The sequence below is a fragment of the Empidonax traillii genome, unplaced genomic scaffold (assembly GCF_003031625.1).
Source record: "Empidonax traillii isolate 1590-97213 ecotype Southwest subspecies unplaced genomic scaffold, ASM303162v1 scaffold343:size799674, whole genome shotgun sequence".
NCBI lineage: Eukaryota > Metazoa > Chordata > Aves > Passeriformes > Tyrannidae > Empidonax > Empidonax traillii.
This window is the reverse complement of record NW_020955536.1, coordinates 5,577-32,051: the sequence shown is the minus strand read 5'-3', so window position 1 is coordinate 32,051 and position 26,475 is coordinate 5,577. Positions and strand designations below refer to the sequence as shown.

At 37.9% G+C, this 26,475-nt stretch overlaps 2 protein-coding genes across 2 annotated transcripts in view; one reads left to right on the top strand and one right to left on the bottom strand.

Annotated features, from left to right (window-relative positions):
• The window catches only part of ACOX3 (acyl-CoA oxidase 3, pristanoyl), a 33,244-nt gene extending 24,389 nt beyond the window's left edge, over window positions 1-8,855 (bottom strand). Inside the window, exons 1-7 of the mRNA XM_027892264.1 lie at window positions 8,754-8,855; window positions 6,549-6,727; window positions 4,771-5,004; window positions 3,918-3,989; window positions 3,163-3,252; window positions 1,391-1,534; window positions 524-612 (exon numbers count right to left, since the gene is read on the bottom strand). Of these exons, the coding sequence (XP_027748065.1) occupies window positions 524-612; window positions 1,391-1,534; window positions 3,163-3,252; window positions 3,918-3,989; window positions 4,771-5,004; window positions 6,549-6,716 (797 nt within the window). The 5' untranslated portion in view covers window positions 6,717-6,727; window positions 8,754-8,855. The remainder of the gene's footprint in view (window positions 1-523; window positions 613-1,390; window positions 1,535-3,162; window positions 3,253-3,917; window positions 3,990-4,770; window positions 5,005-6,548; window positions 6,728-8,753) is intronic.
• On the top strand, window positions 8,838-25,835 carry TRMT44 (tRNA methyltransferase 44 homolog). The gene is made up of 11 exons (XM_027892265.1): window positions 8,838-9,240; window positions 11,006-11,123; window positions 11,984-12,203; window positions 13,344-13,412; window positions 15,703-15,810; window positions 17,220-17,291; window positions 19,998-20,104; window positions 20,715-20,898; window positions 21,553-21,943; window positions 22,821-22,937; window positions 25,386-25,835. Exons 1-11 carry the CDS (start codon window positions 8,853-8,855, stop codon window positions 25,616-25,618), a joined length of 2,007 nt encoding a protein of 668 aa, XP_027748066.1. The 5' UTR covers window positions 8,838-8,852; the 3' UTR covers window positions 25,619-25,835.
• The last annotated feature ends 640 nt before the right edge of the window (window positions 25,836-26,475 follow it).

The following is a 26,475-nucleotide window of genomic DNA, read 5'->3' as shown; positions in this document are numbered from 1 at the left end:
GTGAACAGGATTAGTCCAGAAATCTCATTGTTTAAAAAGGATACAGAGTTTCTCTTATTAATCTTACATCTTTACTAACAATATTGATGAAAACAATTAGCCTTCTTGTGGGCTGGAAAACAACAGAGAAAATAATTACGGGCTTACACTCAGATGGGTGCAGAGGTTGATAAAGTTCTTTACTCAGAACTTACCAGAATGACTTTGTTGGCTTTTTTTTTAGCTATTACTGTTGCAGAGTGTATGACTGAAAGACTGCTTGGGGATATTCACAGAATACTAGGGACACTTCACATTCTAAAAGTTTAGAGAAGCTGAAAGAGTATGCATATTTAGATAGAAAATACTGAAATTCAATATTTTTCAGTTTGGGTTTTGTTTCTTCTTCTTTGAGAAATACCAACAGTTTAAAACCACTTGCCAACACCTAAGAAGTGAAGACAGAACTGATACAGTGTGATATTTGCACCACTACACTGTGATATAACTGAGAATGCTTCCTCCTTCAAATGGATTGACTTACCCATTATCCAACCCATTTTGCCCAATTTTCTTTCCTATGTCCCCTACCATCACACCTGGCATTGGTAGGAGAGTTTTTGTATCTCGAATCTGTATAGAAGTGAAACAAAACATTATTTCAGTTGCGGAACAATGAAATTTATTGGCTGAACTTTTCAAACACAGAAAATACTTTTAACTTGCACTCTCTTATTAACACTAAAGAAATCTCTGTTTCTTCCAAGTACATAATCCTAGATATAGCTTGTACTTAAGCAAGACATAAATCCTTTAATGAAAATTACTTCAGCAATGACACTGATTACATCACTGTGTTAAATACGCCTGAACTCTAATGACTGCTGTCATCAGACTAGCACTGAAATTTTCTTCAGGTGTACACAGACATGGTAGCAATCAATGGAACTTTTATGTAACAATCACCTTTGAGATATTCCCCGATTCTGTAATAAATTCTGTTCAGTCTGCAACTAGTTCATTAATCCTATAAACTGATTTCTGTGGTAGAAGCTTGCACATTTTATACAAATCAGCCTGTAGCACTGGCAGACATAAACCACCTTAAGCCTCATGCAAGACTTTCAGGACTTCATATAACATAGGTGAGTTCTAACTATATAAGTACCATGATTGTCTGGACACTTTTCAGCTCTTTTGTATTTTTCAGAATTCTTTGCAGAGAACTGACAGTCTAAAACTGGCTGTACAGCCATCAAAAAATCAGTGAACACTTAAAAACTTGTTACAATTGCAATAAACTGTGACAGTGTGACATAAAGAATCTGCAGGTCAGACACAAATAAAACACAACAGAAAGTCTTTAATTTGAAACAAAAAAAAAAAAGGACAGGCAATATTTCTACCCTACCTGTACAAGAAAAGAATGCAATCCTTGGCACTGTCCATCAGGAGTATAGAGCTGGGCATACAAAACTGCGTGAGTGGCATGTTTTCCCATATTACCAACCCAGAACTTTGCAGCTTCAAAGTCAGGTGTATTGATGATAAATTCCTGTAGCCAGGAAAGAAAATTATATACATCACAAAATTCAGCACACAGATACTTTGGGTTGTTGTTGGTTTTTTTTTTTTTTTTTTTTTCCATTACCCTGGTAATGCTTTGAAAACTTTCATTAACTGCCAGGATTTTATTCTGTACTGCACTCCAACAAATGACATGTCTCCTACTGTATTCAACTTTGGAGAGAACACATGTAGCTAGGGAAAAAATTACAATTTAGAAACTTCATTACCTCACTGTAAAGCCTGAAATTCATCTTTTTTAATTGCTCATTTAAGCACTTAAGAAAAATAAAGCAGACTGATGGACTCAGAAGCATCTCCTAGATCTTGGCTTAAACTAAGCTGTTAGCTCAAGTGAGGGACTGCGAGGGCTGTTCCAGATGTGAGGGCTGAAGTCTATGCAGGAACCACCTCCTCCTTACACAGTTTTGTATGGAATGAAAGCCTGGTTAACAGTGTGAAAGGCAGCACGCTTCCCGTTTGGACAAATGGGGGACCAAAAGTAGTCAGAATTCTGAAAAATACTTGCATCCTGAAATCTAGGCATAGCATGCTTTCTGGATGTAAAAGAAACTCAAACTCAGGAGCTTCATGACCTTATCAAATAATTAGTCATTTCAGTCACTTTCACTGCAGTGCACTCATCACCAGACTAAAACTCAATTTATTTAAATGGAACTTCTCATGCTGCTGGCCTCACGAGTTTGGTTTGTTTGCGTGTTTTTTTCTGCAAAGAGATCTAATCATCCATGTTACATAAATGGTCCCTGAATTGCTTGTATATGAAAAAATACAGGTTGAAATGTTGTCCTACTGAAGAATATAAAATCTTACATTTCAAATCTATGATTCTCATTTCTTACTATTGTGAAGCCACTTCATGATGTGCCATTGTTTGCTAGCATTAGTAATAGTGCTCAGTTCCGTATATTACAGTGCAATAATGCCACAGTCTTTGGGGGGGATGAGAGAATACCCTCTTGGGACATTAAACAACACACTTTAAATTCTACTGGTTACAAACCAAGCATGTAGATGACAAAGAGTGAGAAAAAGTTGTAAAATTCTTCTTTCAACTTCTATTTTCTTCTCTCTTAATGTAAAACTATGATGAATTCTAATCATTTACCAAGAAAATCCTAGGATAGTGAATTTATTTCTGCAGTAGTGCTGATAGCAAGCACTGTTCTAATTGAAAAAGCAGTTTATTCTTTTCTTCTCTGGGTCTGTTTGACAGTCTTCTTATATCTTTTTTTTCTCATCCTAGAAAATAAGTCTTATCTTAGTATAAAAAGCCTTAATATTTAAAGACAAAAGACAATTAAATCTGCACATTCAACTATTCCTTAAGATGCACAACAAAGGAAAAGGCTGCAATCCTTATTTTGTATCAGAACCAGAAGAGAAAGCAAGAAAACAGGATTTTTTATCATTTAAACAATAAACAACGGGTTTAAGAATTTATAATAATGTAAATATATCCCAAGTTTTATTACACTTGAAGTTGAACTTGATTCTTTCTTGTTAATCAAAAGAAATCCCTGAATCACTCTGTTCTGTTAGTAAATAACAGAGCTTAGCATTGTCAAACATTATTCCTGTGCATTAAGGACTGACCTGAGTGTTACGATCAAATGTGGCAGTAGTTCGTATGGCTTTGGTATTAGTTCCATGGCTGAGCTCAGTCAGAGCAAAACATCCAAAAATCTAAATAAGAACATACAAGGCACAGTTCGAGACCATTTTATTACAGTAGTTAAAACTGCAAGACTTTCAAATGATTGCAATAAAGAGTAACAAAAGAAGCTCAGTTCGGGTGCACTCAGTATATTCATCTTGCATTACCAAAGAGGGTCTGGCCAGACAGTGAATGCTGCCCACATGGCCCAGACTGGAGAAACTCTTTAGGACTGGCTCCTCCTGTATCACACTGGCTCCACTTATTCTGCAGGATACTTGGTCTCCACTGAGTCTCCACTGGACTCCATGTGGTGTTTCCCTGGCATTAAAACATTGTTATTTTCCATTTTATAGCATTGAAATGGAGTTTTTAAGGCATCATGGTAAGGGCAGGATACTCTTAAATGACCAGAGAGAGACTAAACTGGTTAGTGTCATCTGTACTGCCTTTTGAAAGAAGTCCCCAAACTTTGCCTGCATACCAACTTGGACAGTCTAAAAGAGATCCAGGAAGTAGTTTAGCAGCCAGTAGTGAGGATGGTCAGAGCTCAGAGCTTGAATCTGCCCCATGGCCTTTTCTTTTGCTATTTAGAAGTACTTAGGTACGTACAAATATAGAAATAACACAAAGCTGCAAGTGGTGACACAGTTCTGAAGCTGCCCACTTCTCACAAGTTATTTTTAAAAATTACCTCCATTCTATAAGCTTGTTTCAGAATGTGTGCAAACTTCTTATAAGCACTCATGATTGCACCTCCAAATACCTGTAAAAACAGAGAATTATGGATTAAATCAGTGACCTGTGATGGAAAGCACAAATTGCACATGGTTTGTAATAGTGATGTCCAGTAAAGAGACCAGGGAAAGTGGGCTGTACAGTAAACTACACTTAGAACATAGCTGGGGGAGGTAAGGTAGGATTTGATCTTGTCAAGGTCCCTTTACAGAGGACTTAAATTATCACAGCACTAACCTGTTCAAGCCTTCATTGCAAATGTTTAGAAATGCTTTCTACTTGTCCCTTGAGAAAAGTAAAACTTAAAGACTATTCAGGTTAATTTTCCTGCAAATGGATTAGGAACTGAAGGTAGCTGCTTCAAGATCAAACAAAAATGCTGTTTTTAAAGTTACCTTTAGTTTTCCTAGATGAATATACACATAACAAAATATAATTCCTGGATCCCCCTCTTCCATCTGAGTACTAATAATTAATTAATTCAACTGATATTATTTGACCAGCTATGCTGAGTATTTTGAGAGACTCATCTGGGAAGCAACTGATTAACAGAATTCAGCCGCTGATGTCAGTGAGAAACTTCACACTGGTTTCCATTCCTTCTGCATTCTGACCTTAATCAAGACACTGGGGTTTAGCCAAGGGAGTTTCTGATACTTCTAAACAGATAAAATTTAATTTCATTTTTGAAAATGAAGGACTAGGGAAAGACATAACTTTAATAAAATAGGCATAAAGCAATAAAATTATGATATTAGAAGCTACTGAAATTGAAATATATACCTGTATACCCCTTGACTAGTACTTACACCGCTATGCAAGACAAACTGGAGACATGGAGACCAATCGTACATTCCTACACAGACCACCATATTAAGGACCTTTAATGGGTTCTCCATGATCTCTTGTTGAGTAAGAAAATCATACTCAAAGAGCCTTTTACAGCGCAGAAATGTCAGCTCCTGATATTTCTCACGGCTCAGTTCTTCTCCAGGATGATGTGCAAACAGAGGATCACTTTCCAGAGCAGAGAAGATTCTGTTCTTGAGGGCAAAAAAAGTGACATGAGAATGTTAATTTAAAAGCATTAACAAAACCAGTTAATTCTTCTAGGATAATATGGGGCCTCAAACTACAATCATTTGATTAAAGGTGTAAATTTATAAAGTGAAAATGCCAGAGAATTAAAAAATATATTTAAATGATCTGTCATGATATATATACAGCTCATGCAGCTAAATTTTATGAAAGCTCCTTCATCATGAAGTAATAATGATTCACTGATTCACTCTGAATGTATGAGAACAGCATGGTAAAACTCACTTGCTTTTTATAGCAGCTTCATTATTTCAATATATGAAGCTGCTGGCAGGATCTAAAGGGCAACATCCCTCAATGTGAGGACAAAGGTAAAACTCCAGGGGTTACATTCAGTTAGAAATATGCCATGATGGTAAAGCCATTAAGCTACCACAAGTGCTCTGTTCCCAGATGAAAGCAGAAATGTACTCCATTTAATGGAACCATCATTTGCAGCCACTCAATACAGGGATGTGCAACTTTTAATGTTTTAATTTGGATCTTTTTTTCCATTAGATAATATACTTTTTTACCTCAGATCTTCAAGATATGTGTGTTCAAGATATCCACATCTTAATTGTCTCTCACACAATTTACAAAAAAAAAAATTACAGTGCCTTAGGCAAAATCTTTTAGAAATGTTTTTGAAGTCCTTTCTTTCTCTCTGAAGAGGATGACACAATAAGAAGGAAGAAAACCAGACTCCTTGTGCTTTCCTTTGAAAAGCAGGGTCATTCCTTCTCTCTGAATGAACAACACTATATGCCCACAAACTCCCTCAGACACAGAGCACTTGTGTTCTTTCTATGCTCTACATGTACCAGTCAGATGCAGAAAAAGGCCTTTTTGATCTCTCTGATCTACCTACTAGGATTTTAATAATTACAGTGAACATTCAAGATTAGCTTAAATCCATATAACTCTACACCACCTTTAAGAAAGCTAGCTCTCTCCCCTCTTACATCTCCAAGTCATGCATTTCCATACCACCTCATGTGGTGCAGTTAATCTCTTTTTTTCAGTAGGGTTAGCTTTTGGTGAGGTAGACATGCTGATCTGCCCAACTGCAACATCACATAAGCAATAATGCAAGCACAGAAGGTCATAGGAAATTATGTCAGGTCAAAGACAGACAGAAGTATTATGTTTGATAGTGGCTTAGCTCCACATAAGTGCCTTGCAAAATCATGGGATAAATGACTTAATGTAAACAGTAAAGAAATATGGTATAGTTCTTTCTCAGTTTCAAATCAACACTGAAGTTCTGTAATGTAGCACCTGTTGGTCTCCCTTGTACTGATGTTTAATAATTAAATAAGCCTCATGAGACAGCAAAGTAGGTTGCTTAAAAGTTCATCTCTGTTCTGAAAATTGGATGTGCAAATCCAATTTCTTCATGCTCTGTATTTACTGAGTATTATTAACTACTCTCCCTTTGAAAATCACACACTTGCTTCTACTGATATCTCCAGAATTAAAACATGCTTACAGTTCTTGCAGAGTTTACCTTAAATTGGATGATATCTTCGCCATCTAGGAACACTGCCATCTCTTTCCAGTTGAAAGAAGCTTTCTTACGGTATCTGCAAAGCGGGCCTTTAGGTAAATCTGGTAGCAAACTATCCCATGAATTTTGGTTGCCAGTGGCTTCTTTCTGATTCGTTGTGGATGCCATTGTTGGCTAAACTGCAATCAAAGGGGAAAAGATAAATCATGAACTGAAGTTGATTTTTAATAATAAAAAGAAAACAAAAAGGTTGTTAATTAAATACATAGACTTGTTTAAATGTAAGATTACAACACTACAGGGTCAACTTAAAGCTTGTCCTTCCCTTTTTCTAATTCAGCTGGTTTGATACAAATGTATTTATATTTGATCAAATGTAATTGAATTACACTGTCTTTGTTACTAAAACACAAGCCAAATATGAAACAGGGACACTACTGGTTAATATTGTGCAGTAAGAAAGAGGGAGATAAAAGACCCAGGCAAGAAAATACCATGTCTTAAATACCAAAAAGAAAAAAAGGCAGTAAGGACCCACAAAGTCTGCTGGCATCTTATTGTGTGCAAGAGCACTGCAAAACTGCACAGACCCTGCAGGATTCCACTGCCAGTAAGTACAACCGCACTGGTTTAGGAGAGAAGGAGAATCTTGCTTTTTGTTAGAACCTGGCCTAAAGGAGTAAAGGCTGATAGCTCTGCTGCTCCCAGAAGCTGGTGTCAGAGGGCCCTCTGCTGCTCATGGCACACCCAGCAATTCCTGCCACCACGCAGGTGGCAGAGATCTCTGTCATACTTGTAAAGTGCAAAAACCGTCAGGCAGGGGAGCAGAAACTGGCCACGTTTTAACAAGGAAACTGGCTGGAAAGCAATTCAAATGTATAGGTACCATATCCAGGTTCAGGGCTGTCCAAGGGCTCCATATGGACTTTGAACATAATAAAGCACAGAAACCATTAGTTCAGCAATCTGCTTTTTCCATCACATTTTTTCCCTCATCATCTAGATATATTTCTTTGCTACATCTTTCAACCTTATCCCGTCATGGAGGACATCCCCCAGTTGTGGACAGTACAAACATAGCAGAAGAGAACTGCAGGACAGTATTTCTGCATGAGACTTCCAAATCAGTTTTAGGAAGGTGCAGCTTCCAGAATTGAACAACAGGTTTGGAAAGANAAGGCAATGAGAAAGTGTGTTTCAACCGGCAGCCAAATAGGTATTACACTTTTAACTGGAAAACAGGTAAATCAGGCAGAAGTTTAAGGTTTCTGACTCAGAGAAAAAGATTATGTTGAAATATTGCAGGTACTGCATCTAACTTCATTGACATTGCAAATCAGTGAGACTGCCCAAATGAGGAAAAAAAAATAAAATAATAAAAAAATGATCCTGTAGTTAAATCCGACTTCACACAATATTTTAGTATAATTTGGCTCCAAGCAAACAGTTTCAAAACTAATTAGGAAACCAAAACAGGCGGTTACAATAGGAAAGTAACAAAAGACTGCCCTAAGGAAAACCCCCGGTGTTAATTTCAGCCTTGTCCTGATATGTCGAAATGCGTGTGAAGCTGGCAGTAAAAACCACGTTATTTTCAATTTGCCAAGAGCTGCTGCGATTTCACCGCGAAACGCTGAGTTGGCAACCTTTTTCTGCAGGAAAGTGCCCCTGCTGGTTGTTCCAATTCATGACCGGACAACAACAGCGGGTCACAAACCACGAGGGGAAACGTCAGTTCGCAGGGCACTATCGTCGATTATCTTGTGTAGCTCAGACTCTTGGTAGTGTCAAGATTAATGACGCTGTACCCTTATTCTCCCACTTGTGCGGGAGCCCTTTGAGGGTTCACTGCACAGCCGCTACGTGAACTGCCTGAACTGACCGCAGGGCCTCGCTTCTGCTCAGAGGAAGCAGAAAGAGACTATGTTTTGTGTACGAAATGTACACAAAATGTATCGAGACGTTTCCTTGAAGAGACGGACAGCCGGGACTGTCAGAGCTCCCGGTCAGGAGTCCGCTCTCAGAAGGCTGTGACAGCGACACAGACCTTCCCCTAACAGTGCTACAAATGCAGCGACGACCCTCCAGCCTCACTCGCTGCCGGGAGCTCAGGGCTCCCCGTGTTTCCAGCCGCAGCGGGCCGTTTCCCCGCGCCCTTCGCGGCGTTCGGCGTCTCAGAGCCACAGCCCGGGGTGAGCTACGTACCTGGAGCCGCCGCCGTCCCCGCCTCGGGAACTGACGGGAGCAGCCTGCGACGCGCTCCGCCTCCTCCTGCCGCGGCGCGGTGGCGGCGGCGGGCGGTGGATGGGGGTGGTGGGCACGGCGGCCGTGCCGGACCCCGGCGGGGCCGCGCTGCCCCGCGGCTTCTGGGCGGCCGTGCGCGTGTGGCTGGAGAAGCCGCAGGTGGTCAACAGGAGGCTGTGCGGAGCCGCCCTGGAGGCGGAGGGCGCGGTGCCACTCGGGGAGGGCGGGCAGGCACCTCCGTCCCTCGCCGCCGTGGGCGGCGGGCAAGAGGGGCGAGCGGGGACCGCGGAGCTGGGCAGGCTGTGGAGGGAGGTACGGGGCCAGCTATGTCTGCTGCCGCCGCCCCTCAGGCCGTGGGGCGGGCCGGGCGAGCTCCGAGCCCTGCTGAGGACGCTGCTGCCCCGGGCGCGCCCACCCACCCCGCCGGCCCGGGAGCTGGTGGTCCAAGGTGAGCGGAGCCCGGCGCTGAGGGGGCGGGATGCTGGGGCTGCCACACACCTGTCCCGTCAGAGATTGTCTGGCAAATGGGATAAATACCGCTTTTTTTTTCCTTCTTTATCTTCTATTTTTATCTTTTGTTGCTATACTGGGAAGAGGCAGCAGTTCGAAACGCAAATTAACAGGGGTCGAACACCTGCAGGACTCTGGAGCTCCTGTCTGTCATGTGTAAGCGGCCCACGCACAAACGCTGCTTGTAGTGCAGACCTAATTACGGGCTTGTAAAGACTGATGATAGTGTTGGAAAATGAATCATAGAATCAGCCGGGTTGGAAAAGACCTCCGAGACCATCAAGTCCAACCCTTGACCCAACACTGCTGTGGTTACTAGACCATGGCACTGAGTGTCACATCCAGCCTCATATTAAAATCCTCCAGGGACGTTGAACCCACCACCTCCCTGGGCAGCCCGTTCCAGTGTCTGATTACTCACTCTGTAAAAAATTTCTTTCTAATATCCAACTTAAAACTCCCCTGGCAGAGTTGTTGTCCTACTGCTTGTTGCCTGGGAGAAGAGACCGACCCCCACCTGGCTACAACCTCCTCTCAGGTAGTTGTAGAGAGTGATGAGGTCTCTCCTGAGCCTCCTCTTCTCCAGACTAAACAACCCCACCTCCCTCAGCCTCTCCCCGCAGGACTTGTGCTCGAGTCCCTTCACTAGCCTTGTTACTGAATAGAACAGGCAGCTGTGTCACCTGCCTGGCCAAGTTGAATTGTTTGTATCGACTTTCTTGTTGTTTAGTGTTGCTTAAAAATGTAGCTGGACTTGTCTTGTTGGTGTGGGTTTTTTTCCCCTTTGTTTTGTTTTTACACTGTTTGACAGTACTATGCTGGAGTAAATCCTATTAACATAAACAAAATTTTAAAGGTTGACAACTCTTTTAAGATAAATTTTGGAAAAAATTATATGGATTAAATATGTTGATATGGATTGAATTCTAGTAGTAATGTTCTGAAAAGAATCAGAATTCCAGAAAAATTCAAATTTACTGTTCGGAAAGACCTATGGTCACTTATGGGTGACAGCTGACTTTGGATGCTCTTGTGGCCTGTGTTTCTTAATCTACTGCCTTAAAAAGATTGGGAAATAAAAAAAAGTCTATGTTACAGTTTTAATTTTTAATTTGATGTTAAGAGAAGGTGTTCCTGAGCTCTGTCTAGAGAGCATATCTGTAAGATTTTTTTTTTTAATTATTATGTTTAAAATGAAAACATGTCAGGGATGGGATTACTAAAGATGAGACAAGACTTAATGTTTCCTCTATTGATAATTATTCTTTCTTGTCTCAGAAAATTTTGGAGCCCATTGAAAATTGATTTTGTAGCTAATATAGCATTTGTAGTTGCCAGAATGTTTGTTTTGATAGTACTTGAAAAACCACTTGCAAAACTGAGAACTTAATAAGTTATTCAGAGGAAATCACCCTGCATAAACAATAGCTAAAAAGATTTTCGCAACTACTTTATAAAGCAATAGTGCATACACATTGTAAGACATATGGAATATCATGCAACAGAATGCTAAATTTTGAGAATTCAGACCATCCAGTTTTTGGACATCAGGCACACTGAGAAACAGATTTGTTCTTAGCGTTGAGATTCTTCCTGTGTTTCCTAGATCTCACTTGTTTGCATTTAACATAGTAAGGAGACAAAAGTTCATTTTGGTGCTAACCAGGATGTAATAATATACCCCTGTTTGCATATCTTTTCAGATGTTTACAATGGAACTGTGACCTTTCTGCCTTTGGAGGAAAATAGTGAAGGAAAATGCCTGATTAAAAAGTGCAATATTTATCAAATTCAACTTAGACACATAAAAGATGAGGAATGGTAAGTAACTGAGAGGGGAAGCAAACAGTGAGTTATTGCAAGAGTTACATAATGGCTTAGTATTGGTACATAGGCAATTTGGTTTTTATAATTTCCTGCTTGATTAGTAAATTACAGTAGTGTTGTGATCTGAGTGCATAGTGTTCTGTAAAAAGAAACATCTACAATACCCAAAGTAATACAAAGCTGTATCAGCTTTGAATGTGTACATTGACTGTAGCTGTGTGTGGTCTAGAAAAAAATATGCCTATTCTGATCACAAGGAACTAGCTATGCCTATGAAAAAGGTCAGGTTTTGGGGGTGTTAGTAGGGCTGAGGTCAAACTGGAGTTACTGTGAACCCCCTGAGCTTCAGTCACTGAAAGGTGACATGGCAGTTTGGTCCTGAGCATCTGAGGATGTAGCTCTAATGAAACCTGAATAAAGTTAGAGAAGATGAAATAATGGATTGTGCCAATGGATATATTTTTCTTCTAAATTTTCCTGCTTTTTTTTTCATGAATTTTATAAACTGACTTTTGCTACTTAGTATTTGGCTATCTTGTTAAACCTGGTTGTTCATCATATGCGAGTCCTCATTCATTATGTTAAATGCGGCATGGACTCTCATGTACAGTGTTTGAATTGACAGACAATGAGCTAACAAAATTCAGGGGAGACTGTTAACCCATTATTCAGAAACCTTGTTGTTTTATTTTCCTTTTGGTTTTGTATATTACATATTTCCATATTCTCCTGTCTAGTTTTATATCTCTGATCTGATGGTTTTCTCCACTTAATCAGTCTCTCCCTCTTTGGTGTAGCTGAAATAATGAAATATACTGTATTTATTAAAAATTGTTTGTTTGTTTGTTTTAAAGGTCTGTGTCTGTTGTAGCTCCATTTCCAGAGGATTGGTTTTCAGATGGAATTGCATACCCCAAACTAGCATGGCTTGGAAATGAACTTCTGTCCAAACTGGCTAAATGGTCCGTGGAGCAAAAACCCAGTGAGTTTAAAAGTACACTCTCACTCATTTCCGTTGCAAAGTACAGCAAAGTGTATCAAGAGCTCAAAGAAAAATACAAAGAAATGGTAAAGGTAAGTTTAGCAATACATACAGTAATAATATCTTTTCATAACTTTTTTCATTGTTTGTGTAGTGAAGCTGCTTTTGTCACTAAATCCTTTTTTTTTTTTTTTTTTTTTAATAAAAGAAGCAATTGAATTGAAATGTATGTTCTTTGGTTTCATGTTTTGGGGTTTTATTTTTTTGGTGCATATGGAGAAAAAAATTCAGTATTTGGAAGAACTTGAAAAGCAAGATTTAGAGACAAATTCACTTAAACGTTTTTGAGAATGTATCTTTTGTTTTAAAAAGTAAGCAGCAGGTCAGTGGAATAAATACTAAGTCATCCACGTTAGAAGGCACAAATAAAGCACTTGCTTCTCCAACCTGAAAGACTCTGTAAACAGCACTGGTTAGCAAGTAGGTTTATTTTCCTACTACTCTTCTGAAATTTGTATGAGATCTTAATATGTGTTATATATGTGCTTTGTTAAATGTATTGTGAAAATGTTGGAAGGTTTTGCTGTTGATACTTCTGTACTAACAGAAAGATCTACTTGAGAGGATAATTGGTCTTTTGGGTAAGGCAGTGGTTCAAGCTTTAGATCTGCAGTAGAATTAATGTAGAGTTGAGCATTTTAGTCTTTGTCTCAATTCCTCGTTTAGAAAATAATACCTGGGGATAATACTTGAGCTCTCTGACTTCCAACTTCAGATTTTGATTCTTTGTGCCAAGATAATTCTATGTCTGTTACATTAAAGAAATCTATAAATATTCATGTTAACCATGTTGCATAGGAAAAATATAAGCATTTTTCTCCTGAGAGAGTTGAGCAGAACATACATAATCTATTACAGAACAGATGCAGCAGTTTACTCATGACCTGCACATATGGAGCCATAATGTTCTTGGAAATTTTATTGTTTGGATGAGAACATTCTTTACACCATCATTCTTCCGTGTGAATCACAAAATCAAAGTCTTTATTTACATTCTTTGTGTGTATTTTTAATGTGGTTAAAATACAAAATTCATGAGGTGCAGAAACCTATTGAAGTGGATGAGTGCATGAGTATCCAGATTGCTGTAACTGAGCACTTTTTTTAGTTATTTCAGATGATGCAGAAAATAAATTTTCTTCATTTTTTTTCTCAATTTTTTTTTCCTGAAGGTGTGGCCTGAAGTGACAGATCCTGAAAAATTTGTTTATGAAGATGTTGCCATTGCCTCTTACTTGCTGGTAGGGAATCACTTTGCCTAATAGTATTCTATAAGCTTCTATTTCCTAATAATAGAACCTCTTAGAAATCAGAAAATCAATTTAGAAGGAAACAAGAACTTTTTTTTAAAGATATGATAAAAAATTACCATCTTCTGTTGCAGGAAATTGATGATCTACACAGATAAGATGTATTTATTTCTAAGTGATAAAGCGAAAAGCATTGATGTAGAAGTGGTTGGTTGGACCAACTGGAGATCAGCAGTGATTGTTTTACATGTTTTTCTATCACTTGTTAATTTTATGCTAAAGGTTTTTCACTGCTATGCCTTTCCCTGATAAAATTTTAGATCAAATCCCATCTTCTACCATCTCCAGCTGTAGATGCTGGGAATGCTTGGTGCAGTTTTCTAAGACACCTACATACTTAGATTCTGTGAAAATTCTGCCACCTGCAGTCACTAGAAACTTCAGTTTTATAAAAAGCATCAAAAGGGTCCCTATGTAGGCACAAAAATATTTTTGACTGCCATCCAGAGTGTGGTAAGAGCATGCCTACCTTGAACTCTACCTCTAGCATCTATTTAAATAGTATTTGTAAGTAAGTTAGATCACTTACAGAACTTATTGAAGGCTAATTAATTTTTATAATTGACTGTTTAACCCCTTAGAGCCTTAGATACTGGCTTGTGGAAAGACCTATGTAATAGACTCATCTTTACCATTTTTACCAATGTGTGAATATTAGGTGTTGAAAACTAGGAATTTAATTGTAGCCACAAGAAATTCTGTAGTGATAGCACGTGAATGTTGGTTCACAGTGATAATATGTGTTAGCTGATGTAGCAGTAGTTTTTAAAAAGTTATTAAATTCATCCAATATACAGTTTATATAAATGAAAACCTAAACTATGGTATACCTTAACCTCCCTCCAAAATGTTCAGGTATCTATATGATGTCATAGAATAACTCATTGGAATAGGCTGCCCAGGGAAATGGTGGATTCTCCATCCCTGGAGGTTTTTAAGATGAGACTTAGTGGCACTTAATGCCATTGTCTAGTAACCATGGTGATAGTGGGTCAAGGGTTGGATTTGATGATCTCAGAGGTCCTTTCCAATCCAGCTGATTCTATGACTCTATGTTTATTTAGAACTGCATTAAACAAGTGGTTGAGAGTAGTTGGTTGAAAGTAGTGGTTGAAAGTAGGTCCAGTGTTGTTATGGATTTAACATGTGAGGTCTACATGTGGCCTCATTTTACTCTGCAATCACCTGTATCTAGGACTATGGCCTAAGCAGTAGCTGTTCAGTTTGTATTGGGAAATGATAGGTATGATCTAGTTGGAGATGATTAAGGGTTTCTGGGATACTGCCTAAAGTGCCAAAGTGCAATGACTGGTAAATTTAAAAACATAAATATAGCCTGATAATCTCATGGATTATCTTCATCTTCTTTCCCTCTAGCAAAATGGATATATTCACAAGAGACAATGTTACAAATATTAATTTTCATAGTTAAATATTCTTGGAGATTTTTGTCAGTCATAGTGAATGAGAGCGCAGAGTTGATGAACATGTGCTCTGTAACTTCTCATTGAAGGAAAAAGTTTTACAGTGATAGAGATTAATCTGTGTTCTGCAGAGAAATGTCCAATTGTTAATTACAAATTACATACCTATGTAAAAGTAACTACTTTTACATAGGTATGTAATTTGTAATTTGGGTGAAAGCTTTGGGGTCCCTTTAGCTGATGCAGAATTTGGGGCAGCTAACTTGCTCAGTAACACTGTTGCTTTGTTTAGTAGAAAGGGATGTTACATTTGCCAATATATATAATGCCAACTGATCACAAATTTTGGTTATTTTCAGCTCTGCCACCACAAATACAATGGATATAAACACCTCCAGGGTGTTACTTGCAGAGATATTGTTGAAATTTACTTGATACTTCCCTTGCTTTTCACTGTTGTTCTCTTGCACCCACTGTTTTAGCGATTTACTTTATATTTATGCTCGTTCTGATCCAGATTGTATAGCCCTGATTAAGTGGATGATGTGCTTAGCACTTAGAAACTGATATTTTGCAACATAATTCTTGCTCCTTTCCATAAAAGGTTTCAGTGTTTTTCTCTTCTGTTTTGTTTTTTTTTTTCCTCTAAAGGTTTTTTGTCTGTGAGTACAGGGAATATTTTCTGTCACATCTGTATTCCCAGCTTTCTCCTTTAACTTCCAATAACTTTTACTTCTTTTTTACAGGGAAACTTGAGAGCAGAAGTCTAAAATGTTGTGTTTTTTCTCTTGCCTTAGGTTCTTTGGGAAGAAGAAAGAAAGGAAAAAGGATTAACTAAGAAACAGACGTTTGTAGATCTTGGATGTGGAAATGGTCTACTGGTTCACATTCTAAACAATGAAGGGGTAAATAGAATGCTTTTTGAAAGAATGATTAAAAACTGGAGATAGTCAATATTCTTGTTATGCTTTCCTTTTATCTGGCGTGCAAATAGCCAAAATACAATCAATTCATCTCACTAAAATAGGATTTTGTTACACCAGTTACCAATAGAAAATCCTAGCAGAGCTTTAGAAACCTTTCATTTATACATCTCTGTTTACTAGTACATTTCACGTCAAATCAAGGCTATTTTTTCTGAGGTAAGAAAGTAATGGGGGAAATTAAAAATAATGGAGTAATTTAGTTACGCTGTAGAAAAAAAGCAAAAAGTAATGTGGAATCTTGACATGGAGATTCTCTCTCACAACATGGTGTTCATGAACTTATTTTTGAATTGAATTCTACTTGTGGTGTCCTGACAATGTTTTTCTGTATCTTTGAAAACAATCCTGAGATCTGTTAATTGAAAATGCCCAACAACATAATGTGCTTTTGGGAATGAAAATGTGGCAACACGGTAGTCTCTTGATGCATAGTTTCTGACACAACAGCAAAAAAAGGTCAGTGACACTTAAACACAATGACTGTTTCAGGAATTCCATTTTCCACTTTTGGGAGAATGTGATAAACTTTGTAGAGGAGATTAATATCTCCTGTTAGATCAATAGATTTCATTGGCAGGAAAAATTCGCTCAAGTTCTCCTAACACAAGCTTTCTATTCTTGTGTAACCAGAAAAATTTTGTCTATTGAAGATGCTATTTTTCTTGTAAATGTTTCTTTTCATTCATCATTAGGTCATCACTGCTGGAGGGCTGACAAACACTGACTGTCAAAAAAATCATGTGTGAGAGTTTTATGAGACTTTTTTAGAAATTGATTTTGGTTAGTTCTGTACAAGGTTCTTGAAGTTCAATACTTACACATTCTTCATTTCTTGCTTTAGTTTCCAGTCTATTTCCTCTTCCCTTCAACTCACACAGGAAAAAAATGTGTTTGGACTTTGATGGTTGAAAGGTGGTTCTCCACTAAGGGCTGCTTAGAGTAGCACTCTTCTCTGAGCCCTGTGGGAGCTACAGTAGTACTCACCTTATGAAAGGTTTTGTTATTTTAAAAACAAACAAAAAATGATACCTCTGCTTCTACATTTTTAGAGATCCAGATTTTCAAGAGCAATCTCAGTAGGTGTGCTCTGGTAACATTTTTTAACGAGATATATTCTTAAAGTTTCTAAGTAATTCCCTTTATATTTCAAAGGGAAAGAAGGGATTAAAAGTATTCAGCTTCTGCCTGAAATGGTGAAGCAGTGTTTCGTTTCGTGTCTTAAATTTTATCTAGAATGAAATAATCACTGTTAATATGTACATTTAGTTTGACAATTTCTGCTAAAAGTAGTACTTAAAATGACACTTTTTGTTGTTCAAATATTTCAGCATTCAGGTAGAGGAATTGATGTGAGGAGAAGAAAAATATGGGACATGTATGGACCAGAAACTCATTTAGAGGTATTATGCAAATGTATGTCAGTCTTACTGTTTTGTAAATTTATTGTTTTGTTCATTGCTTCAGATTGTATTGATGCAAGTGTAATGAAGCATACTGGGTTACAGCCAGTTGTCTGAAGTGGCCCAATGGTTTGGTATGATGCCATCCAGAGGGTCTGTGAAGTAAGTTCTAAAGGGAATTATGAGAGCAATACTGTGTCGTACCCTTGCGTATTTGCAACTTGCTAGTTTTTCAGCCAGGAAGACTAACATGATTTCTTACTGCGTGTACAGACATGCACACTGTGAAACAAGCATTTGATTTTACTGGGAGATCAATATTAAGCAGCTTTATTTGCACCACTGTAGCTCATAAAAGATAATAATACCCAAAATTATGAGTGTCTTTTTCTTGAAAGTGATGACCTTCCAGTGCTATGTGCTGTTTTGGTGACAAATTTGTTGTCGAACCTCAAAGGAGCCAATATAAAAGCCTTCAAAAATGAACAGGAAAATGAGTCTGAAAGAGGGATTATATTTCAAGTTCCATATTAGCATTTTTATGAGAACAGGAACAATTTGAGCACGGGAACATTCACTTTGACTCCAGGCATTCTTGGTCTGACATCATTAAAGTGTGGTGCCAAGGAACAGTTTGCCTTTGGACTTGAGATGTTCCTGGTTTTCTTGTTCTCTAAACTCTAAAGTTTCTCACTGTGTTCTCTCAAAAATTGTCAGCTTCCAGTACAGTAAACTAATTCCCCACCTGCAGTTATTCTCTAATAGTTTTGTGTAAAGTTAATTTGACATAACTTTGGACGCTGATAACTTACACTAAATCAACAAAAGAGCAGCAGTTTTCACAGGTGGGAGGTGAAGCTTTAACAGTATTTTGTGTGGCATTCTCTTTGCCACTCTGCCATTTTGGGTACAGATTGCCAAAAATGCCATATTCTTTTGCTGCAGTCTGCAAACAGATCTTACTGAAATGCTTCAAGAAACAATCCAAAACATCAGGCTGCAGAGCTCCTTCATACCTGTTGTACTACATTAAGTCACATCTGACAATGCCAAACAGCGTCTTCTCTTTTCCTGTGTGTTACATGTTCCTTTTCCTGCCCAGACAGAAACAAAGCAACTGTAAAAATATCAAAAGTATGCGTGTGGGGAAAGTGATGATTTATGATGGAAGGAGTTATACAGTGAACAGGAAGGGTGAAAACATTTTGCAAGGCTCCTGTAGCCGTGGGAGCCGCAGAAGGAGAAAGCACCTGCTCACAACCTGTTGTTACCTTGAAGCTTATTTTGTTTTGATCTTTACTTAAAGCATGAGTTGCAGAATGGATATTGCCATCTGTGACATTTAGTACAGAACTAGCAATATAAAGGAATGTAACAGGTGTCACTCTGTATTGCCAAACTGCTGTCAGATGTGGTGAATACAAATTTGATTATGGGTGACTGTCAAAATGTGGAGTGTGGCACTGATAATTCATGCTGTGCCTAAATTGAGTGATCAAAACTGAAATATAAAGTATGAGTAATTTGTTCAATCAACCTTAAGAAAACACCCAAGACTTGGTCTAGTAACCTGCCAGAGAGAAATTTGTTACATTCATTATCTAGAAATGTATATACATAACTAGAAATGGTCAGAGATGTAGTTTTTAAAGTGAACAATAAACACCATATTGATCCTTGAGGGGGAATTGGAATGTAACCAGAGATACTCTGAAATTCCTGAAATTCCTTAATAAGAGGTTTGGGTTTGTTTTTGTTTTGGGGATTTTTTTCAAATTCCTATGCAGATACTACTTTGCATATACATGTGAATTTTAAGCTTGTAAAGCATACAGTTTCTATATAAAAAGAGAGTATAAGCATAATTTTCAGAACTTTTCCTGAAGGTCTGTGGAAATTCAAATCTAAAACTCTTTTCAAATCTGCCCAATAATTCTTTTAAGATTTATACATGTTTTCAGGCAAGAGTGTGTACTTCCATGGTATTAATAACAATTCATATATATTGAATTTCCGTTAGGCAAAATGCTATTCCAAAGGTCACCAAAGAAGAATTCTTTTTGTAACCTGTTGTTTCCTGGTTTTCCTCCTGTTTTAACATGTATCATAAGGTGGTCTTGACACAACTTGAAGGGAGTGGAATGGCAACATAAACAAGGGGAGAAAGTGTTAGGCTGGATTAGGGTTATTTTATGTGAAAGCATGTGAAGAGTGGTGTTCTCTATGTTAGGATTTGGTCTGGGAAGCATCTGTGAAAGAGAAGATAACAGTGAAGCTGTGTTCTGATTAATAGCTGCATGAGTCCTAGGGACTGTAAACGTAGGAAATTAAGTGACTTCCTGAAAAATTGAGTCCAGACATACATGTAACAGAAGGAGATTGTCAAGGAATCGTAGTCCAGTGTATGATACTTGTTTGTAGATATTTAGGGTGCCACATATCTTAATCATAGTTGTTATTCCATTCCTTTTCTGACCAGTGTGGGAATTTTCATGGGTATTTGTTGCTAAATTACTTCTGGGTAGCTATAAAAAATTTCTACCTAGCAAAAATTCATATTGAGGAAAATGATGATGCCTGTGATTCTCGTTCACCTTGTATTTGTCAGCTGGTGTTTTATATTATTGCTTAGCGCTTTACTAACAAATAAAATGCCTTAAAGAAACCTGTAATAGAATTCACTTAATGTGTTGTTTTGTGTTTTAGGAATCTACAATCATGCCAGGTGACAGTCATCTCTTTCCAGATACTGACTGGCTCATAGGGAACCATTCAGATGAATTAACACCGTGGATACCTGTAATTGCAGCTAGGTATTTGTGTAGGGTGGGGAGAGAGAGGGAAGGAATTTAAAAAACGCAAACAAGCAAAAGAAAACAAACGTAATTACCTGTGTGGGCTTGGTAAAAGCTGTCACTTTTGCTGCCACACCTGTTGCCCTTGCAAGACTCACTTCTTTTGATGCCACTTTATTATTTTTACAGTGTTTCTCTTCCTATGGAGAAGCAGTATTTACTTTCTCATAGAATTTAGTGCAGCATTTTGTTTTTGAAGTTCAGAAACTTCATGTATGTGAATCTGTTGGTTTTTTGTTGGTTTTGTGGGGGTTTTTTTGTAAATAAGAGCTTATGGTTCTACCTTCCCTTGAACTGTTGCTCTCTTTACAACCAGCAGCAGTAGTTTACTATCTAGAGGTTTAGTTCTGCAAACCACGTTGGCATGGTAATTTACATCCGCAAATACTTTATGAAATAGTATTTTTGATTAAACTAATAGATCTACTGAAAGAGGGAGTTATAAGTATTACTGCATGAAGCTCTGTCACTTAATAAAAATTTAAAATATTGCTTTTATCTGATGGTTTGTTTGTTAAATTTTTGTATTTTCTGAAATAACGTCAGCAGTTTTTTATCTGCCTTGTAGGTCTTCCTATTCATGTTGCTACTTTGTGCTGCCATGTTGTTTCTTTGATTTCCATGGAAAATACAGCCGAAGACAAAGCAAGAAAACTCAGTACAGAGAATATATAGATTTTGTTGCCCAAGTGGGATTTGTATGTGGCTTTCATGTAGAGGAAGATTGCCTTAGAATTCCATCAACAAAAAGGGTAATTTTTGGACTGTGTAGAGCTTTGTCTTTTTTTTTCCTTTTTGTTTTCTTTTTAAATTTGCTGGCTGTTTGAAGCATGTGGATGTTTGTTCATTGTTACTGTAAGATCAGACTGTAGTCAGCTGCATTACTTGTTACAATATGCTCTGAAGAGAGACTGAAAATACTCCTTGTTTTCTTGGGTATTCTGCTCCTAATGTCATAGGTACAATCCTAAAAATGAGAAGGAATGGAAGGTTTCATGATTTTTTCTTATACCACTGTATAGGATGGAAAATTTAAACCTGCCTGTCTTGTTTATTTGTCCTTAATTTTGCAGTTTTTCATGTCCAGTGAAATTCAAAGTGAAATGTTCTCAGATAGGAAGAGATGTGCAGCTTTAACATCGTAAATAATCCGAGAGTCAGGAAAATTGCTTTTGCTCTGTAGTTGCATAGCATGATTGTTTTTGATTTGTTTACTGTATTTTTTCCCATGGCATCAGTATTTAAAATCTAGAATTAAAAGTACCTCAGATGTTAATGAGCTTTGGACTTGTATTGGTATCTCCTGTAGGCAGTGAGAAACCTGCAGAAACATGAGGAGGTTAGGGGGCTGTGTGTAAGTTTGGGACTCTGTGTAAATAGTGATTTACCTTTTCCTACTAAAATAGGTAAGCCTGATTGGAAAAAATAGGACCTATCCACCTACAGAATCTGCTCTGATTGACAAGCAGATAACAGAGTTTATTAATAATCGTCGGACCTGTGCTGGGATCACATGTGACAGAAGAGTTGGATTTAATCATAAAGATCACTGTGATGGTGTATGTGAAGAAGCAGGCTCAGAACTGCCTGAAGACGAGACTGAGACAGCTGGTACGACTTGGATGCCTGGATTTCAACCCAGAGAAAAAGTGGAACAAATCAGAAACTGTGCTTCCCTCCCTCGGGAGTTTGTAGATGAAGTGGTTCTCAATGTGGCAAACTTGCTGTTAAATGCAACCCCCCAAAAGTCATGTTCAAATATGCAGGGTGGAAATACAAATTCCTGGAATCAAGGAGGTGAGATTGTCTTTCTTTTACACTACCTTTTGCTGGTGGAACATGTCTTTTCCAATAAATTCACATATTTGTAAATTCAGTAAGTGAAATAGATTTTAGGAAATACAAAAAACAGTACAGTAGCAATCAAAGGTGCTTTTTTTTACGTTTTATTGCACATAGAAGAATATTTTGAAATTTGTGTGAGGCTTTTATTCTGGTTTATACTTAAATAGTTTAGAGAATCCATTTTTATTGAAACACACCCAACTAAACCCCAGAAGTCTTCCCCATTTTCAAAAACAAAACACTGCATCTGTTTGGGGAGAATATTAAGTTTTTGAATATTCATATGATAATTAGCAGTAATTCTGTAAGAATTGTGTAAGAAGCGCTTTGAAGTGCCGTTTGGTTACAATGATTAGGAATTCTTAGTTTAGTCTTGCAAACGAGGAATAGAAATTGCTGTTAATTTTATGAGCATTCAGTTAGTTCACACTATTATTATCTTCTGTTTTCCTGTTTTAATTATTTCTTTTCTGTAGTTTGTCATGTTAAGGTTGCAGGAGGTCCTTTGAGTTATTCTCTCTTCTAACTACATGCCTATAAACAGTGCTTATTGGGAGGAGGGTTACCTGGTACTATAAAAAAAGCAGGGCAAATTAGAAGTGTCTTACTGTGGAAATTCCATCTTGAGTCCTGTAGAATGAAAGCTGCTGTCTTACAGGCAACACACATGTAAAATATGTATCGTACCCGATATTGTGAGAACAAAATTGCTGCAGTACTGGTAGGTAATTCTTACATTCTGCTCATAATCATTACCCTATATATAAGTTAAATTTTCTGAGGATTTTATTTGTGTAAATTTTTAATGTCTATACCATTTTTATTGCAGAAAGCCTTTCCTTGAAAGAAGTGGCAGAACACTTAAATAAAGAGACACTAAAAAGGCTGAAGAGTGAATATGGAGGCCTGCAGACACTACTCAAGAACAATCATCAAGTATTTGAAGGTAAAGAAGTTTTGGGTTTTGTTTCTCTGTAATCGTATATTTTATCTCCTCTTTATACAGCTAAAGTTAACTGAAAAATTACTATGGGGGTGGCTTTTTAACTGCTTTCTGTATCTCTGAGGAAAATCAAATATTCTTTATGTGCCCCTTGTTCTGAGATACCATTAGTAAAACTGTTTTAAGTGAGATTGGTAAGACATCAACAAAATCTTCTAGACCAACTGCATCTGAAAAGACAGCCCTTTTGTTAAAGTGGCTAATTTGATGCTATTCTTTGACTGGGAGCATTTTTATTTTTCCTATGAAATATTGATGATTTTGGGGCTGTCAAATACAGAGCATGTGCACTGAAGCATTTAACTGAGACAGCCTGGCCTTACTAAGCCCCACAGTGTAAATGGTGACATGAAATAAAACTAGTCTCCATGAGAACCTGTAACTGTGAGCTTGATGTGTTTATATAGCCTGTAGTAGTGTGGCAGAAAGAACTCAGTAGCAAGTCTCTGAGATTGCTGATAGCAGGTTTTTTGTTTTGTTTTGTTTTGTTTTTCCTCTGCTGTATTATGATGGTGGTGTGTTTTGTGCAGTTGTTTTGTTGTTCGGGGTTTTTTGCCAGTGTGAAGTTTTGCAGAAGTTTTGCTTTCAAGGTTTTTATCAGTATTAAAGCTGCTTCAAATTTCAAAGTGCATTAAGTCCCAACAGTTCTATCTCAGCTGTAAAATATTGATCAACTAGTCCATGGCAAGTAATCCTGAGCATGCATTCTAGTTGCTGCCAGTGGCTAACTTTGCTAAGTTTAGTATCCAGTAAGAAGTTCTGTACACTTGAAAATTATAAAATGTGAATCCATACTGAAATCCTTTTTAAAAGAGTTGGTCACACTGTGGTCATTATGTGTTTGAATTTGATTCCTGTCATTAGGAATAGATGAAATAGATTTACAACCTGTTACATGGAATAAGCATTTAAATTTGCATGGTTGCTTTTTGTACATTGTCTCTGAAGAGAGACCAGGATTAAGGGCAGATATTTCTCAGTAATTTATATCACATGGATACTCCCCAGGGCTTCGGTAGAGACCACTTGATTCTTTCCTTCAGGTGCATGTCACCATAACAAGAGGCTTTTATCAGCAGGTGGTCTGGAAGGATATTGCTCATGCCCAAGAGGACAAAGAAGAACATGCCTACAGCACTTTTGTCATCTTTACTGAATTGTTTTTCATTTAAAACGTGAAAGACAGATGCACACACACACACACATGCACAGACACAGACATACAAAAAAGGGACTTAGGAGTAATTGATCTGTGACAAATTTCTTTTGATCAGGCATCTTGTCCAATACAGGATTGATTTTCTAGGGAAAAATTATGCTTGATCATAAATAGCACTATATCTGCTCATTTTTCTTCATCTGTTGAGAGGGGTTTTAAAGCTTGTCTGCTTCTCAAATGGCTTTATATGAGTTCACATCTGTCTGTGTATAACAGGGAAACCTGGAGGGATGAATTAATCCAGACCAGAATGTGTGATAATCAGCTTCCACTGGCTGGACTTCTTATCTTTTGAATAGCAATTTTTAGAATGCCAAATGATATTGATTAACTGTTCCAAGCTACAAGGGTGTGATACAGAAGGTGTGATTGAAGCAGAATATGAAAATAGAGCATGGCAACTTAGAAGTGGCAAATTCTCCCCTCCTCATTTTGGCTGTTGTTTTTCATCCGTTCTTACTTCCTCCTTTCATCTGTCTTATGTTTCTCCCTTCCTAACTTACTTTTATTCCATTTTGTTTACACATTTAAGGACTTGACAGACGTTCACAAGTGTGTGTGTATATGTGTGTGCAGTTTATGGTCATAACACAGCAAATGATTTTAAAAAAAAATCCAAAGTGTTGAATCTTTATTAACCAATGAGAATGTGCCATTGATTCCTTTGAAGGATTAGACTTGTCTTCTCTTTGGTGCAGCGTGTTTTTGGATCAATGAACTGTGTAGTGAAATTAGTAGAAGACTCTTGCTGGTAGTCACATTTTAAATGTAGTCATAAAGTTCTGAACACCAGAAAAATTACAGTTCTTGAAGTTGAAACTTTGTCAGGACTTGAAATCTGAATTCAGAGGATTTTAGTCTAAATGATTCTGCTATATTTAAAATGAACAAACTTCTACAAAGGCAATATAAAGGTGCCTCAAACTATTCAGCATCACAGTAAAACATCTCTCAGGGAAAACAATCTTCTTTATGATGTGTCTATATTGTCTTGATTTGTTGTGTGCTTCTTTCTATTTCTGTCTGAATGGCTCATTTGGTTTTACCTACCTGTAGGCAAATGTTTAGAATACATGTGTATTTTATTCATAGAACGTCGTTGAAGTAAGTTCCAGTTTAATTCCCATGGCTGTCTATTAACAGCTACATTTTTGTTTGTTTTTAAATCTTAGTTTTGAATGGGAGAGTTCACATTCGTGACTGGAGAAAAGAGAAACCATCAAGTAAAACGAAACCTGAAGTGAAGCGTCGCCTTTCAGCTGAAGCATTTAAAACACGTCTCTGTTGGTTTTTCATTCATCATCCTGATGGTTGTTCTTTGCCTTCTGAATCTTGCCCATATGCTCATGGAACTGAGGAGCTAAGGAAGTCTCAGATAATTAAAAAGAAAAAACATGTAAAGTAATAAAATGTTGCCACTTGTGTTCAAGCTTGTGTACACCCCTGAAGCTAGGATGGACTTTGGGACTGTGTAGTGCAGGAAGATCTGTACAATATGGAGGGGTTTTTCACGGTCCTATGCCTCTTATTTTGCAGCTGGTTTACAAGTTCTCCCGTATTTCTAATTCTTTATTTTTGTATGGAAAAGGTATAGTAAAGGATATCTCTACATTTGGATTTGTCATGGCTTGTCTATTACGCGTTTGTATAAGGAGAAGATTTAAAAACTTAATTTCCTCAATCAGTTCAAAAGCACATGATGCAGCATTTTCAAACCCTAAAAATTAGCCAGTTTGTTCCTCATTTTCAAGGAGTGTTAAGGAAACTTTTCTCTCTGACTATCCAGGAGTCACTCTGGCAGTTACACCCACATCACCTGAGCTGGGACCAAAGCCACCTTACCTCCCTACACACCCCACACTCACACAGGCAGACCAGGTGTCCTTACTGACTCTGCCTCAGGTTTCCCAGAGTAGTCTCAGACGTCGCAATCCTTAAAACAGTTTAATCTTGGTGCAATAACAGAGTAACTGCTCGAGCTGGTGCCTCCAAGGAGGGACCCCGAACAAAGGAGACCCAGGGCTTTTATAACCTCACAGTCTGAGCTATGAAAGTCTCGGAGTCATTGGCTCCTGCCGTGTCTCTGAGTGTCTGGTCCCCTGGCCGGTGCCACATGCCCTTTGTTATGCCAAGGGTTGGCAGTTCACAGCCTTTTGCCTTGGAGCTCCTGCCACCCAGAGCTCAACCTGCAGCTTGTACTGCAGCTGCAAGGGGAGCTACCTGCACTGAATGTATTCCTCAACAGGAGGATTTAGAGTTTCT